Here is a 17961-nt window from a genome sequence, read left to right on the forward strand (position 1 = left end):
CTCAGGAGGGAATGGTCATCCGCCTCGATGTACGCCACTGGCTTCATCGATGGGACGCCGTGGTAGTCAAGCAGACACACTCGAAGTACGGCAGTTTTATGAGCGCCATGGCCAGGGCCATCATGGCATACAGTGAGGCCGATATGGGGAAATTGACGGCCGCCATCCGGAAGGGCAACGAGGCTCTGTATGCAGCCTACACGGACGGGCAGATGGTGAGGTTCGTGACTCGCAGCCAGCTGAAGGCCTATGTCCGCCGTGTCACCCGTGGCGTTGAGGTGAGATACTTTGTTTGATTTTTTCAAATTATAATAGAATAAAACATGGAAAAGGAACATGGAATTACTATACACCAACAAGTAAGTAAATAATCTGAATGTGACAAAATCTGATGCCTTTTATTTTCAGGATGCTGCAGAGTAGTTCATGAGTTTACGATAGAAATAATTAGAATTATTGTTCTTATTTCAACCTTTTCATTCTTATCAGGAATCTGCCCTTGCCATCGAGGCAATCCTGGACGAGTTCAAAGGTGATGCGGGCCTGGACGTGGATGGTATCCACCTATTCAAGTCGTCGGAGGCCGTGGACGACCATTGGGCGGTCGCCAGCAAACACCTCGGGTGTATGCAGGTGAGGATTCAACATGTGTTCTTTTTTTTTATTGCTTATTTAGGTAATCAGTTCAGATGATTGATTGATCTTTTAGGCAATATTAAAGATGCCCATTGAAAAGAAAAATATCTTTATTTTATTTTACAAAGGCAAAATTAAATTATAATATTGCGAAAATTCATGATGTCTCATTACAGGATCCACCGGGCGTTCCCCTGTACGTTTCTACCGGGACGGCGACCATCAATGGCGTCAAGCTAAACAAATACAGGTGCCGTAGAGGGAGCAACGCTCTTGAGGGACTGCACTCCCACTTGGTCAATTGTATCCCCTCCAAGAGGTGTGGGATCATGCCTTTCCAGGTTAGTATTTTCACGTAATATCATATTCAAATAGGGAGAGAGAAGGAAACTAGAATCTGGAGAGACTCCTTTATAGTTTTAATTAACTCAATATTTTCATTCTCATTTTTGTTATTTATTCATGCAGGTTTCACTGGTTGCCTTCATGGTTCAGTGGAATCAGAGGATGGAAGGCAGGAAGACAGAAGGCCCTACCCGTTCAGCAATCACTGACCCGTGCCTCATCCAGAGGCTGAACCAGCATGCGGAAGTGCTCTTTGGAAAGGACCATCTGTTCGACCCCAACTTCATCGCACCCATGCCTGCCAACACAGATGAGGGACAGGAGGAGGAGCTTATCGGGGTGGAGTATGTGTACTGCCAATGCACAGATTTCACCGCCAAAGAGTACTACGTTCGTCGTGGTGAGATAAAATTCTAATTTTATGCTCATCTTCGGTTGAATCTTATCTAATATGATCTTTATACTTTGTGTGATGTTTATTGAATGTTGATTCATAGTCATTTCAACATAACATGTTAAACAATAATTTGACAAAAGTAGTATGGATTATTATCTTAGAGTATATTAATTAATATGTACCTTTGTTGAATGTATTGAATCGTTATTTTTTTTTTCTTTTTTTTTTCATTTCAAACAAAATAATGCAGTTGAGGAGGAACAGGCCAAGGAGGAGGACGAATCAGCCGATGATAAGGGCAACGAAGAGGCATTGGATGAAGACGGCAATGACGACAATGACGAGGGGATTGAGAGAGACGCAGAGCAGCAGGATCCCATTGACGGCATCAGCGTCAACCATGCTGTCCTGGTCAAGTCTGAGCACCAACCACCTTGTGATACCAATCCAGTGCTGGACGACGTGCTCGCCCCTCGGAAGCACCTACATCTCCCTGGCTTCGAGGAGGTAGAGAGGCTGGCTCTCCTGCTAATCCAACTAGCCGACGAGCATCTGATTCCACCTGAACTTCGTCTCCAGATCATCGCGGCAGCTGCAGCTCTCTCGGACCATGACAAATCTTGTAAATCATTTGTGAAGAGGTATGAGTCCAAATGGGGCCATACACTATTTGGCAGAGTTCATGGTCCAGAGTCACCACAAACCAGTGCAGCCCAAAAGACAAAGTTCGCGTGGATGAGGTACGCTCAGGCAGCTGCCGTTACCGAGGAGTCGAGGTTGCTGTACGTTGTGATCAAAATGTTGAAAAATCGACCCAAGGCCAGCTCCTTGTCATCTCCCACCAAAATTGCATGCCTCGTAAGAGGGCAGTACAAACGCATCGTCGATCGGGTACGAGATGACAGGAAGCTGGCAGAGGTGCCGATTCCTCTACCGAATATCAATGTTAAGTCCATTACGGCTTTCCTCACCAGGGAAAATAAGAGGATGAACTTTCTGTCCACAGTTGTTCCCAAGGCTCCCAGTCACCGCCGTGTAATGACGGCCAAGTCCATTCCCGATGCACCATCCCTGCCTTCAACATTGAGCATGCCTGACAGGGAACAGGTTCAGTACCCGACGGTGCCTTTCGAGACGGGCAACAGGCGTGGACAGAATAGGAAGTTAGACCTCAACACGCCAATTGATGATCCAATGCAAGCTCATCCATTGCCCACACTTGCAAAGCCAATCTTGCCAAAAGCGCCAATTCTGATGGTAGTTCCATCACAGCCACGTGCGGCATCCTTGTCGTTTCAGCCTTCCACATCAGCGCCTTTAAAGGTTACTCTCCCTCCTCCCCCACAGCCCAAAGCCAAGCCTATCATGCCAAACAAATCAAAGAAACCGTGCGCAGCTTGCGGGGTATTCAATTGTGGTGGCGATCGAAAACGGTACATTCCGTCCAAAGACAAGGTGACAAACAGCACTCAGAAGTTATTCACTTTCTGTCCCCGAACTCGCAAGTCCCTTACTCCAGGGTTCACGGATCGTACCTACGACAGTTACGATCATTTCAAAACTGTCGTGGACTCTGAGCTTGCAAAGAGAACATGAATTTCATAATATTCATCAATTGGTGAAATCTGAGGCTGGTTGCACATATGCTTGTATTATTCTTGTTTTGATTATATGTACTTATGCCCTTTTGTTAGGGAGCTCAGGTAATTTACTTCCTTGCCAGAGATGTTTGATGATACTTGATGCCTTCTTGCGGAGACGTATAGGCTTTTATAATGTTTTACTTTTTATATGTGCTTATGCCCTTTTGTTAGGGAACTCAGGCCATTAACTTGCCTGCCACTTGATGCCTTGTTGTAGAGACGTAAAGGCTTTTATAATGCAATACTTTTTATATGTACTTATGCCTTTTTGCTAGGGTGCTCAGGTAATCTACTTGCCTGCCAGAGATGTTTGATGATACTTGATGCCTTGTTGCAGAGACGTAAAGTCTGTTATATGGTATCACTATTTATATGTACTTAAACCCTATTGTTAGGGAACTTGCCTGCCAGATATGTTTGATGATACTTGATGCCTTGTTGCAGAGACGTATAGGCTTTTATAATGTTTTACTTTTTATATGTACTTATGCCCTTTTGTTAGGGAACTCAGGCCATTAACTTGCCTGCCACTTGATGCCTTGTTGCAGAGATGTATAGGCTTTTATAATGCAATACTGTTTATATGTACTTATGCCCTTTTGCTAGGGTGCTCAGGTAATCTACTTGCCTGCCAGAGATGTTTGATGATACTTGATGCCTTATTGCAGAGACGTAAAGTCTGTTATATGGTATCACTATTTATATGTACTTAAACCCTATTGTTAGGGAACTTGCCTGCCAGATATGTTTGATGATACTTGATGCCTTCTTGTGGAAACGTACAGGCTTTTATAATGTATTACTTTTTATATGTACTTATGCCCTTTTGTAAGGGAATTTGATACCATGTTGCAAAGAAATATTGGCTTTGTTGATGTTGAAAGCCACAGTGCCAAAGATCTTTTATTTTATTTGTACATAATGCCTTTCACCGAGGCGATAGATGATGGTATTTTACGAAAGCATATATTTTGTATGCTTAATTCTTGCTTTTATAAGAGGCCAATTTTATTATGATTATTCATATTATTATTATTCAAACAGAACAGAAAAACAAAGAAGAAGAATGAAACTATGTTTATTAAAACATAAAGAACAAGCAATGCATAAAATTCATGTCAGACTTTTTTCTGTCTTTGTGTGAGAATGAATGTTGCGTATGTTTGTGTGTGTGTTGTATGTTTGTTTGTATGTGTGTGTATATTCATGTGTGTATGTGTGTGTGTAAGCGTGTGTGTTCGTATGTTTGTGTATGAATGTACATGTGTCTGGGTGTGTGTGTGTGTGTGTGTGTGTGATTGTATGTGTGTCTGTGTGTATGTGCATGTGTTTGCGTGTGTGTGTTTCTGTGTGTAAAATTAGACAAACAAAATACAACAAAACAATCAAGTGAACAATAACAAACAATAAAACAAACAAAGACACCAATAAAAACACAAATAAACAAACAAAAACAAACAAAATTGATTGATTGACTGAATATGATTTTAGTGTATGCATGTCAATGCTAAATGGGACACAAGCAGACGATGTTTCATCTTTTCGTCACCAGGTAGCGCTCTTTAAACTTCCGACATGGTCATCATTTCCCCTTTTTTTTCGTCCTTCCTTCGATCACCGCGACAGGTGGATTTTCGTGGTGATCGTCAAGGTCGTAGTAGTACTCAGGGGGGTCGTAGCCCATTCCCAGGCGGTCTCCCATCCAAGTACTAACCGAGCCCTATGCTGCTTGACTTCGGTGATCGGACGAGTACCGGTATATTCAGCATGGTATGGTTGTAGGCTCTTGCTCAATGAAGCTATTTAAAGGGATACTATGACGTCATCATCTATTTAATCCCTGTCAGTAATAATATTGGTTTATTGATGTCTTGAGTCATTCCACCCATCTTTCATTTGGTTTGTTTCAGTTTCCATCGGATGCCTACCTACGAGAATTTGGAGATATTGGCCGGTATTCTGAAGTCAGGTTTAACTTAGACCATGGTCTAACTCTGTGCTAAAATTATGGGAAGCCAAAAGTGAGCGGAAATATGATATCTCTACTGTTAGTGATTTATGTAACAACTGGCTATCCATACTTAAACTACAACTGTAAACCTGAGTTTATGTTAAACCCGACTTCAGAATACGGGCCAATGAATACCACATATGACCAAGACCTATAGAGCCCCTCATCACTTCAATCAGAGAACATATACCACTATATGATCAAAAGATGAATGTTAGCAAGACTACTGGAATAATGATAATTATGTGGAGCGTTGTAGTCCAGTGGATTAGTCTCCGGACTTTGACACAGAGGGTCATGGGTTCGAATCCCAGCCATGGCGTAATTTCCTTCGGCAAGAAATTTATCCACATTGTGCTGCACTCAAGCCAGGTGAGGTTAATGGGTACCTGGCAGGAATTTATTCCTTGAAATGCGTGTGCGCTGTGATCTTAGTAATTACGGCTGCCAAGCTACAGCTGGGGTAATAATATCCAAGTCCTTTGGAAGCGCATAGAGACATCATTCATAATTGTGATATGCGCTATACAAGAACTGTACATGTATATTATTATTATTAAAATGGTTCACACCTTGTTGACTTTCCTCCAAGTGCAGAATACCCCAGTAGGGCCCAATTACTCTCTGTTTAATACATGTATTAATGATCATTACAACTTATGAGCACCTTAGACAGACCTGCTAACCATCACCAGAGCAAATTAGTATTCTGCCTAGCCTAAATTATGAATTTTCAATAAAAAAACCTCATATTTTCTCAATCGACCCTATTTTCATTTCAAGTGTAATTTCCCCATCACTTTCTACCACAACTCCCACAGATATTTACCATGAACCTTTGCAATATCGTACGTACATGTAGGCCTAAACAAACATTAAGCACTCTATCTCGAACATGCTCATAGGTGAAGCATACACAATTCAATGCTCGTGTACATGGTTGCATAGAACATTACACATATTCCTTCAAAGTAGCTCACTTGCCTCCTATTTTTTGCACAAATTCTTACCTTTTTGATGCCCTTTTGTATTCTTGCCATATTTCACAACGGTTGGCAGCTCTGCTTAGAATTGATTCATCTCCATAAAATTTAGCAAATTTTTCAGGAATGGCACTTTTCAGACTAAAGTCTGAATTCAGACATATCTCTGTCCATTGAAAACACCTTTTTCATGTAGGACAGGGGTCATCAAGAGGATTTTTAGACTCTTTTATGAAGCCTAAGTGGCATACCTTAATGCTGTTATCGGTAAGAAAATTCTCTGTCGATATATCACTAAAAATATCTTACTCATATTGATAACTATCGACAAAAGAACATAATCAATACGCAATTTGTATGCATTGTAGCGATGTCACATACTCGCATTGGTCATTATTTGTATCTGCCACTGTACCAAGAATGCTTCGCGTTCATCGAATGTAAACAATTACATAACATATTTTAACAAACATATTTAGCATAAATACATCCTCACCTTTCACGTTATTAGCATTATTTTAGGGTTGGATGAAGTTTTATCGATAATTTGGGGGCTTTTTGGACATCGTTCTGAGCAGTCAACGACTTTCGCCTATCCACCATTTTGATATCGTGCTGTACATTTTCGAACGTAGATGGCAGCAACACACGGCCGTGTGCTGCCTTCTAAGTTAGTTGGTACTTGTTTTGGGTCGCTAAAATTGAGCTTGCGCTGCTTGTGAATGTTTCGATACGATCGAATGGAGTCGAGTGCAGTCAGATGTTTGGATTGTCATAATTATAGCAAATTGAGATCGTATTTTGTTGAGATTTTGGATTAATTTCTGTTGCTGTTCTGCACATTTTGAGAAAAAATATGTTTTCCGTGAGTTTACATTTGAAAATCCACTTTCAAAAGGCTGTTTCTGTTAATTCTGTCCATTTTCCGCAATAAAGGAAAATCACTGTCATGTCTCTACATACATGTAATAGCGAGTATTATCGACAACGAGAGAAAGGTTATCGATATCGCTAAGTGTAAAAAAACATGGGATTATCGACAAGACTAGCAATGAAGAGGTTATCGATAACAGCACTAGAATACCTGCTTTTTCTATTCACATCTGCAAGCAATTAACTTTTCCTTGGTGATACCATAGGTTTGTTTCAGCTACGGGTGGCGGGTGCAGCCGTGACAATATGAGAGTTCTTTCCGCTGCTTCCATCAAGATTTATCGATGAATCTTCATACTGGATGTGAACGGCATCTCCACACACGTGAATCAGGCATTGGCACTGCATGCAGAAATTGAAAAGAAATAGAATACACAATCGTATGGCAGTTCAGTGATTGATATACATTACATGATCAATTGAATAGTATCAACAAGCGAGGATGATGCAAATTGCTCCACAAATTTGCCAATCATTAATCACTCAATATCGCTAAAAGCACTGACTCAAAAAATAATATTTTCTCAAAGAGAATATTGTACTTTACAATCGAATGCAATTTAGTTCAGTTTTTTTTAAATGACTACAAATTGTGTTTATCTCCATGTTACAATGACCAGACTACTATACTATATGTTACAATACTGCAATGATTTGATAACTTCTGTGATAATAATTCTACTCTTCTACTGGTTTTCATTTATATGGATATTAGTTTTCTTGTTACTTAGATTTTCTTTGTTCGATGTTCAGTAGTCTGTTTTGGTCGTGACTATTGATTTTCATCTACGATTATGTTGTAATTATTGTAAACATGTTCAGTTTCGTCCTTGGACTTTCGTATCATGTATCTATCCTTTAAACCGAATAAATAAAATCAAAAAAATTCAAGAACTCAAAAGGAATGTTAAGGAGAGTTACTCACTTGCTTTTTACTTTGTTTGATGTTCAGTAGTCATTTTTTATTGTTACTAGAAATTTTCATCTACGATTGTGTTGTAATTATTGTAAACACGTTCAGTTAAATCCTAAATAAATATAAAATAAAATCAAGAACTCAAAGGAACGTTAAGGAGAGTTACTCACTTGGTTTTTATGAGGACTTTCCTCCATGATGCAATCGATGAGAGCGTAAGCTACAAGGGCATTCCCACCTAAGGCGGCGACGTGACGTCTCACAATGGCTTTCACTTCAGCGATGAAACTACGCATGAAACCGCTCACCCCGCCAGACTGGATGCAGAGGATCGAGAGATCAAATAACAGAAAAGTATTAGAAAAACAGATAGTAATAAACCCTGGGACCAGCAACACAAAGATTAGCAATCATCGTAGAAAATATGTTGACTATTGATTGCATTGAATACAATGCACACTTAATCGTCAAAATCAAGTGCACGATTATTCGCTCACCTTTGTATTACGGAAACCAGGTATTCTAATACAGAAGTGTGAGTAAACATTATTTGTAACATTTGTGCACAACCTCTCATTTGGAAGAAAGATTTTAATGCTACGCTGAAAAGCTGAACATTGTACTGTGAAGGGTGGGGGGGGGGGGGTACTCCTCATACCAACCATGACGACCAAGAAATGGAGAAAAATATGAAGAATATTCCACAAATAGAAATATTTGTTACTTTTCCATTCAATACTACATTTTTTTTTCAGAGAGAGGAGCACACGGGATAAAATGGCAATTTCCTTTCCCCAAAATAGGAATATTCCCATTTCATAGGAACAGTTGGCATTTTACATGTGTACATGTTGGTAATAATTCGAAACTCAAATGCATCATGCAGCATCAATCTTTATAAGACACAATAAATTATTGAAAAAAAAAAAATCTTACTTCTCTCACTGATGTTGTTTCCCTGATGAAGAAAACGTTCAGGTTGCCCAAGTAACGATCGATGATTGCCCCAGGGATAATTGCCAAAGGAGTGATCAAAACTTCTGGTCGCCATGGCTTGTTACTCTGAAAAAAAAAACGTATCAAGAGAAAAAATAAATTGATACATGTAAATAAATCATGGTGGTGATGATGATGGTGATGATGATCAGATGATGGTGAGAGTGACATTGATGGAGATGATGGGGATGAAGATGGTGGTGATGATGATGATGATAATGATGATTGATTGTGATAGTGGAGATGGTGATAGTGATGATTATGATGATGATTGTAATGATGATGATCATGGTAATAGTGCAGATGATGATTTTTAAGACAATGAAAAAACGATGGTGGTGATGATGATGGAAGTGAATGATGACAACTGAGATGTTGATAATTATATTCTTGATGATGAAGAGAATATTGCTATCCATATGTAGGATTCAACTCTTGAAAAAAAACCTTAAAATCTATTTCCTTGATCTTCTCAAAAGTGCCTAAAGACAGAATGCTCTGGCTTATCAAATTACAGCTGAATATACAAAAATATACAAATATCTAATTTTCATTAATTCAATTTAATTCAAATTTATTTCCATAATTAAAAATATACATATATACAAATCATTGACATGTGGAGGGGTCAAAGAAAGCACAATTGCTTGTATAAATTGGACCACCGTTGTAATAACAATAAATCATATTAATACATGTAAAATGAACAACAATATAATCATAATCATAATCACAATTACAAATACGTCCAAGAAAGAGAGATGGGGGGGGGGGGGGGTTAAAACAAATTAATCTAACCATAATAACCATTACCATGATTGATAACAACAAAAATCTGTGTTTTCTTACCGCGAGATGAATTCTTCTTTCCAGCTGCATTGGTTCAGCTCCAGATGATGCTCCAGCTTTTGATTACAAAAAGAAAAGAACAATGAACCTTATTAACTTACCAAGTATAATATGTACGATGAACCTTATCAATTTTCCAAGCATTTAAACAAGTTATGTACAGGGTTACAACTTCAAACACAAATTATGCATCTTTATTTTAATATCTGTAATTCAAAACAATGACAATTATAATAATAACCTACTATCAGGAAATGCACTGTGTCAAGACTACCATCTTTGTTTTGTTTTCCACAGACTCGGTGTATGGACTAAATGTAGGCTGATGTAAACAAATTACAGACAACCTAATATTTCTAACTGCAAACACGAATGATTTGGCTTTAATAAAACACAATCCCTAATAGGACTGTGAATTAACATTAAAAAGAAAAATCATATGCAAATAGATTGGAATGAAAAAAAGTAAGCCTAAATACCGCTGTTTTTTTTTTTCATTTCACTCAAAATGTCAAGAATCACACTTTAATTATGCTACTGTATTTCTTGCAGATAAATGTATAGGCAATTCAATTCTGATTCTAACCTTTTTTTTAAGAGCTTGAGTGCCTGTTATATATCTTGCCTTGGTTCTTACCATTAAATGCAGGAAAATACTTAGATGTTATTTACCTGATTTTTTTTTTCATTCTAACAATATTAAACTCACAATCATGATATTATGGTATCTGACCATGGTATAAACAATATCAAAACATAATATTGAGTCATTTTCAAACAACAAAAATGCCTAACAAAATTGAACAAGCACTTCACCAATTCACAATGAGGATTATGGTATTAAGGGTTATCCCGTTTTGGTTCTTTCTCCTATTATCATGATGTGAGATGATTATTTTTCTCATGAAGAATTGCCAAGATACACGACAACACCCACTTGACCGATTCAAATCTTACCTTAAAAAAAAATGCCCCAAAAGCAATCCAGTGCTAAAAAACTTTCATATCAGGCCCAAATTTAGCAGATTGACAATAACATGGAATTAAAGTAATGAGGTTACGCAAGAAAATCAAGCTCCAGTACCAACGCTAAAAAATGCGCATACATTCGTAATTCCGAAGCTTCGTTATTCCGAAGGTTCGTTATTCCAAAGGTTCGTATTTCCGAAGGTTCGTTAATCCGAAAACGAAATGAGGTTCGTAATTCCGAAGGTTCGTTAATCCGAAAACGAAATGAGGTTCGTAATTCCGAAGGTTCGTTAGTCCGAAAACGAAATGATTAACGAATCTTATTTCGTTTTCGGACTAACGAACCTTATTTCGTTTTCGGATTAACGAACCTTCGGAACATCAAACCTTATTTCGTTTTCGGATTATCGAACCTTCGGAATAACGAACCTTCGAAATAACGCCACAAATGTTCATATTAACGAACCCTTTTACGTTTTCGGATTAACGAACATCGAGGTATAGGCAATTTACGTGTTTCAGAATTACGAACCTTCGGAATAAAGAACCTTCGGAATTACGAACCTTCGGAATTACGAAGTGTAACCAAAAAATGACATACATGCATGAGCTGCATAAAAAAATTTCAGTGTCAAAATTCCATTCCTTTAAAAAAAAAAAAAAAAAAAAAAAAGAATACAATCACATGCATGCATTCACCAGATGCACTCGAATTGAAAATATCCCTAACAGTACATACATGTACATGTATTTGTTTTGAATTCGCACCCAATTGCTTAATATGGATTAACTGCAGTTACAGTATATGCACATGTTGGCGTGTCCCCTTGAGTAGCATTAACATTAGCACTACACAAGAAACATTGTACAGTCAAACCTATCTATTACGGCCACGCAAGTGAAACAGAAAAAGTGGCCACTGTTCTATAATACAAATTCCATTTGAATGGTTGCCAAATTTCCCCCAACATTGTCTTAGTTCATTGATCCTTAATGACCTTTGACCTTGGTCATGTGACCTGAAACTCAGGCTGAATTTAGATGGCCACTAAAGACAGGATTTCACAATAACTTTAGTTAGACAGGTGGCGGCTATTCAGGTTTGACTATATGTGAATCAAGTTTCAAGTCTCGGAGGATTTTAAAATGTTATGACAATATAATGATGGAACCACAATTTTTATGTATAGCTGTACAATTATAAATATCTTTTACCCGTCAATTTGTAATCATTTTGTTTTAAATCATAATGTACATAATTATAAACCTACACGTAGTGACAATAATTTCATATAACTAAAGTAAGAAACAAATAATTTCAATATTCAATTTATCATAGGGGACCATTAATTTGGAATGCTTTATCAAAGGAAATTAAGGATAGTTGCTCTCTTAACGTTTTACGAGGAATTATAAAGACCAAATCATCACTACTTATTAATTTTCCACTTTATTTTGCTTGTTTGTATGGGTTAAGTAATTCTGCCCTTTTTTCTGCTGTAATTTTTGTTAAATACTACATGTGTATGTTACTTAATTTGGGTCGGCAGTAGTATACATGTATGTAAGGTTTATTTATTTTTGTCTACTACCCTTTCAGTATAATACATTGTTTTATGTCTCTGTTTGATTTATGTAATATTTGTACTATTCATATTTTGTTTTTTGTACTGAGAAAAATAAATTGAATTGAATTTGAAACGCATACATGTACATGTAGAACAATAATCTACAATGAGGAATACGAATCAGAACTAATCAATTGCTTGATAATTAAAACCAGTTAGTACCTTTTGTCAATGTGGATGAGGCTGTAGTCTCCGATACCTCTTCCATTGAAAACATCATTTCAGAATCGGCAGATGGCTTTACGGGGCCTGATGAAGGTAACAAAATTGCCACTTAATTCTGGAATATCCAAAACGACTGAAGGACATTACAGTGTAATTTAAATCTTTGAATTATAGAAATCATACATTCACAAAAAATAACTGTGTTTTATCATCAATCAATAATGCACACTAAAGAAAATATAACAAAAACAGAACAAGCAATTTCTGTTGTTTAACTGAAAAGACTTCTTGTGTGATAATAATAATAATCCGCTTTTAAATAGCGCTTAATACATTGGAACGACGTGTCTAAGCGCTTTACAGATATATATATATATTTATTACCCCGGTCATCGGATTCAATCAGCCATTCCCGCACACAATGTATGCACATCTTCCACTCCCTGGGGAGTTTTACAGCTATGTATTTCATTAGTGTTCATGCACCTCCATTATTGCAGGATACACATTTTCCATAGACCTCAGCTCGGTTCAGTTTCCAATGGGTTATGAAACATTCAAATGTCATACTACCACTGGATGTATTAATGGCATGTATTGTATCAGCAATATGATAAACACTGCAATCTGCATGCCCTAACCTCACTAGCAATATTCATGCATGGAGCACTGACCGATCACAGGCTTTTTTATTCTGGGGAGGGGCCACAAGGCCGAGGGTTCACGAGGGCGATTTTCTCAAACTTTTATAACGATGTTTGTCTACGTCGATGACCATTTGATCATTTGACTACATGTAGCTTTTGGCTAATAACAATGAATTAAATTAAACAATAAAAAAGAAAATATTAGAAGAATCGGCCTTATAGACCCTCTTGCCCATATTCCGAAGTCGGTGTACCGTAATTTTAACTCTGGGCTAAAGTTGCGGTTTAACTATGGATAGCCAATTGTGACATAAATCTCTAACAATAGAGGTTCAATGTATCAGCACATTTGACTGTCAAATCGTTCATAACTGTCTGGGAAGGATATATGAGATAACTGTCTTCACCATTAGAGAATCAGGAAAGAGCACAGTAAACATACAGTGTAAGAAACATACCATGTGAACAAATTTTGACATGTTTGGCTTGCCGTAATTTCAGTACAGAGTTAGACCATGGTCTCAGTTAAAACCCGACTTCAGAATATGGGCTTCTATCTAATGAGAAGACTCACTTTTCATCACATAGCCAATTTGTTGAGCTTTTACAGCAATAAAGATGCTCACTCGTTAGAGAGTGAATGTCTTCTGTGAATTCAGGCCAGTATTGCTATTTTTGTAGATAAATCAAACAAATATTTAAAGGAATTTACCTTTTTGAGGGGCGATAGCAGCAGCAACAATTGGCTTCATGCCTACGACTGCGGCTGTCAACCAGATCTGCAAAAAGAGGATCAAGACATAGGAGATGACAAAGATATATTAAAGATTAATAGTTATTTAGTGGTAACGAACTCAAAATGAGTTTGAACTGAATTCAATAAGATGACCACTCAGGTGTTTGTATGTACAGTATGTATAAACAAGAGTGTCGCTAGGGCGAGCACATAATACGCCCGCCTGTAACCGTGACACGGAAAATGGAGTTATTGGTGAAGCAAGAAAAGTGAAATGTGGCGACTTGACCTTGACATTTTGACCTAAAAATCAATAGGCTTCTTGGGATCCATGTTAGTATCATACACACCAAATTATATCAGCCTAGCTAGCTTAAGTTAAACTGAAGTTATCGCGTTTACAAGAAAAAGTTAACGGACAGACAGACGGACACCGAGCGTGATACATAATACGCGAAAGCAAAATAAACAAAATAAGCACAGAACTCCAGAACAAGCAATGTTAATACATAGTCCCACATACATGTATGCCTTTTTGTGTTAGTGATAATCGGAATTACAGGTTTTCAGCTAAGATTTCATGACTTCACAAAGATACATGTAAGTTTACTTGAATGTACCAGATCTAGATCTATGATAATATGGTGACAATTTACCTTGATTTTAAAGACTTTCTCATAAAATAATTGTTTGCTGCAATACTTTCTTTTACCTTTTATGCTGAACAAAGTCAGGTTTGGTTTTATTTTTATATCAGGATGATAATGATAAAGAGGAGGAGGAAAGTACTAGGTAAATAGATTATTGTATCAATTAAATACAGACCTGAATGATTTCATCTTCATCCAAAGCAAACTCGATGTCCATTTTACTCAGACAACAAGGTGTAAGCTTCCGAAGCTTGAAACAGATTCCCTGTGAGGGGAAAAAAAAACCCAACCAAACAAACAGAGAATTATGATGGTTTTATTTTCAAGATAGCTTGAAACAGATTCCCTGTGGGGAAACAAAAACCACAAATAATCATGATGGATTTATTTTCAATATAGCTTGAAACAGATTCCCTGTCGGGGGGGGGGGGGGGGTTGGACCACAAATACATGTAATCATGATGGATTTATTTTCAATATAGCTTGAAACAGATTCCCTGTGGGGGCAGATTCCCTGTGGGGAAAACCCACAAATAATCATGATGGATTTACATACATGTATTTTCAAGATAGCTTGAAACAGATACCCTGTGGGGAAACAAAAACCACAAACAATCATGATGGATTTATTTTCAACATAGCTTGAAACAGATTCCCTGTGAGAAAAAAAAACAATTGTGACGGTTTTATTTTTAAAACAGCTTGAAACAGATTCCCTGTGCTATTCTTACAAACTTATGACCCTTCCCCATTTTCTATTCCTCGTCAGATTTTTTTTTTGACAAATAAAGGTCCAAGTGGACAAATAAAGGTCCAAGGATTATAACCTACATGTATGGCCTTTGACAGGAAAGTGCTTCTGGAATGGTGACCTTTAACCTCTGTTTTTTTTTTTTTTTTTGCTTGTAAGGTTAAGTTTACCATCCAACAATATCTTCCAGGTATGCCACTACAGTATTCTCACACATCATTTCAATAAGTTTATTCAGTAAATGTAAACCACACTAACCTGTATCATGTCCTGTATTAATCCTGTCACAACCTTAGTTGTTCCACTAGTGTCGGTCAACAAGGCTCGCCTCATCATTGTGATCGTCTAAAAGGATTTAAAAAAAAATCAATATGTATTTTTTCCACAAAACTTATTTAATTCTCAATTCCATTACATGTTGGATTTATAGTCCTGCTTGGCTATAAATTATGATGTTATGGGAGTCTTGCAGTTGTACTGAATCTAAGAAAACAATGTTATGTATAAAAATTTATTCCCTAACCCCTCCCTTTGAAAAAAAGTGCTACAAATTCAGCAACATTACTTTGCAATTGACTGTACTGTACTGAATTATTTAACACGCAGCTTTTTTTGCGTGTAAACAATTAAAGCAAGTTTGCTGACAATTGACAGATGAAGTTATGATATAAAATGATTTGAAAATTGACTGTTTTATTGCAACCTTCTCAAATATGTGAGAACTTTTAGTTGCAAAGCCATATCAGGCTTTTCCAAAGGTTCTCCTTATCAGGGGCCGCGGAACCGGGGGGGGGGGGGGGGGGGGCTGGGGGGGCTTCAGCCCCCCCACTTTTTTCCAAAACCGTGTACAAAAACGTAAAAATGACCATATGATTGTGATTTTTAGCATGGTCAGCCCCCCCACTTTTGGCTCAGCCCCCCCCCCCCCACTTTGAAAAAACCGTTCCGCGGCCTCTGCTTATCAGTTATCAACCTTTGTAAATGATGAACATTCTTTACACATTATTATTCCGATTTTAATATTTGTATATACATATGCATTGTTTGTAATAATTGTGTAAATATGTTTTATGAGAATAGAATAAATTAAGCCTACCCCCCTGTATGGGCTCTTAAAGTTACCCCAAATATGATATACAATGTAATTTTGATACAAGTAAACTTGCAAACAAAAAGAAGGTCATTGCAGGTCACTTACAGCATACTGTGAAAGTGAAAGACAAGTTGTAGATTACATGTAATTTACACAGGACATACCAATCTATAATGTACAAATGAAGAATGTGGAACAATAGAAACATCTTGTAGATTACAGGAGATGGGTTACATGTATATACAAAAATAACTATTTTAATTTCTGAGTCCTAACAGGTAAACGAACAGAGGAATGCAATTAACTATCACCCAGTCCCAGTGGATGGGATGACCTGCAATTTGGATGAAACAGATTGTGCATAATGGTCACTGGGAAAATAAGTAACATTTATTAACACTTCAAATTTCTTATTTTTTCTTCTGATTTTCATGATATTTCTGATACACATGTACATGTATAATGCACCATTGATTTTCTCAATTCATTAAAATCAACTTGTTGGGGGTAAACTTAATATTTCGGAAAATGAAGCGCATCTTGAAATGCTATGCTACAACTTCCTTAATTTTTATCAATTTTTTATTAAATTTACAGTGTTGTGCTTGTTTCATTTTGGGTATTCAAATCAATTTGTTGCTTGGGTTGAGCTTGATATTTTGGGAAATCAAGCAAAACTTTTTTTTCATTCCAATTTTGTAAAAATTTCCATTGTATTGTTTGTATCACTTCTTTAAAAAAAATTAGAACTTGTTGCTGGGGTGGACTTGGCCTTTAAATCTTACCTGTATGTGTTGTGTCGGCTCAAAATTACCAGGGAACATTTCTGTACTGCAACTATGAAACCCTGTAATTATCATTCAAAGAAAACAAAACATGATCACAAAACAATTTGCAAACTTTATGAACTTTATGAAGCACAGTGTGGCCGGTCTTGTCTTGTCTTCAACAGAGACGGAGGCAAGAAATAAAACGGTCTTTTGGAAAAGGATAATTACTTCCCAAAGATATAAATGAAGGTGGATTATGAAAAAAAAGATCATGGATTATAACTAGGACTCAAATTTCCATGCTAATACAGAATGTAACACAGAACAATCACAATTGTATCGTAAATGACTAACACGGACGTAACACAAGTCGCACAAATGAATTTTTATATTTCCGTATTTTACCGTGTAAAAGCATACTGCCGTATTTTAATTTGATTTCCGTAGGAAATACAGAAAATCCATACTTCTTGATAGGCCTGGACTGTGGTTCTATAACATTCCTTTCAAATGGGAGCTTATTTTGGTGGCCATTAAAGACAGTGGTCACTCAGACAGATTTGAATTACCACCCCTTAATAAATCAAACACAAGCAAACAAAGGAAACCTCACCTTGTGGTAATGCTTGATCAAAGAGCTCAATGACGGATTCAGTATCTTCAATGTCGTCAATCTATAACAAAGTAATGGGCAGCATCGTTAAATCCTAGAATCAGCAAATGGGTATCTATCAAATACTACCTTTGTATTTCAACATTCTGAAAGCTAATGAACGTGTGGCTGTAGTTTTATGTTTCTGAATCTTTCAATTTCAGAAAAACAATTTAGATTTTGTTTTTTAA

General features: G+C 37.2%; 1 protein-coding gene across 3 annotated transcripts in view; it reads right to left on the bottom strand.

The window, feature by feature from the left end:
* Positions 1-4488: 4488 nt before the first annotated feature.
* LOC129280133 (C2 domain-containing protein 5-like) overlaps positions 4489-17961 on the bottom strand; it is a 47730-nt gene continuing 34257 nt past the window's right edge. For 2 of the 3 annotated variants that reach the window (XM_064112555.1, XM_064112554.1), the window contains 10 exons: positions 17732-17792; positions 17134-17195; positions 15514-15600; positions 14680-14769; positions 13831-13897; positions 12469-12555; positions 9710-9765; positions 8801-8926; positions 8035-8181; positions 4489-7290 (listed from right to left, as the gene is read on the bottom strand). In XM_064112555.1, the coding sequence (XP_063968625.1) occupies positions 7162-7290; positions 8035-8181; positions 8801-8926; positions 9710-9765; positions 12469-12555; positions 13831-13897; positions 14680-14769; positions 15514-15600; positions 17134-17195; positions 17732-17792 (912 nt within the window). In that variant the 3' untranslated portion in view covers positions 4489-7161. The remainder of the gene's footprint in view (positions 7291-8034; positions 8182-8800; positions 8927-9709; positions 9766-12468; positions 12556-13830; positions 13898-14679; positions 14770-15513; positions 15601-17133; positions 17196-17731; positions 17793-17961) is intronic. The other variant, XR_010296347.1, reaches the window with a different exon arrangement.

The sequence above is a fragment of the Lytechinus pictus genome, chromosome 17 (assembly GCF_037042905.1).
Source record: "Lytechinus pictus isolate F3 Inbred chromosome 17, Lp3.0, whole genome shotgun sequence".
Classification (NCBI taxonomy): domain Eukaryota; kingdom Metazoa; phylum Echinodermata; class Echinoidea; order Temnopleuroida; family Toxopneustidae; genus Lytechinus; species Lytechinus pictus.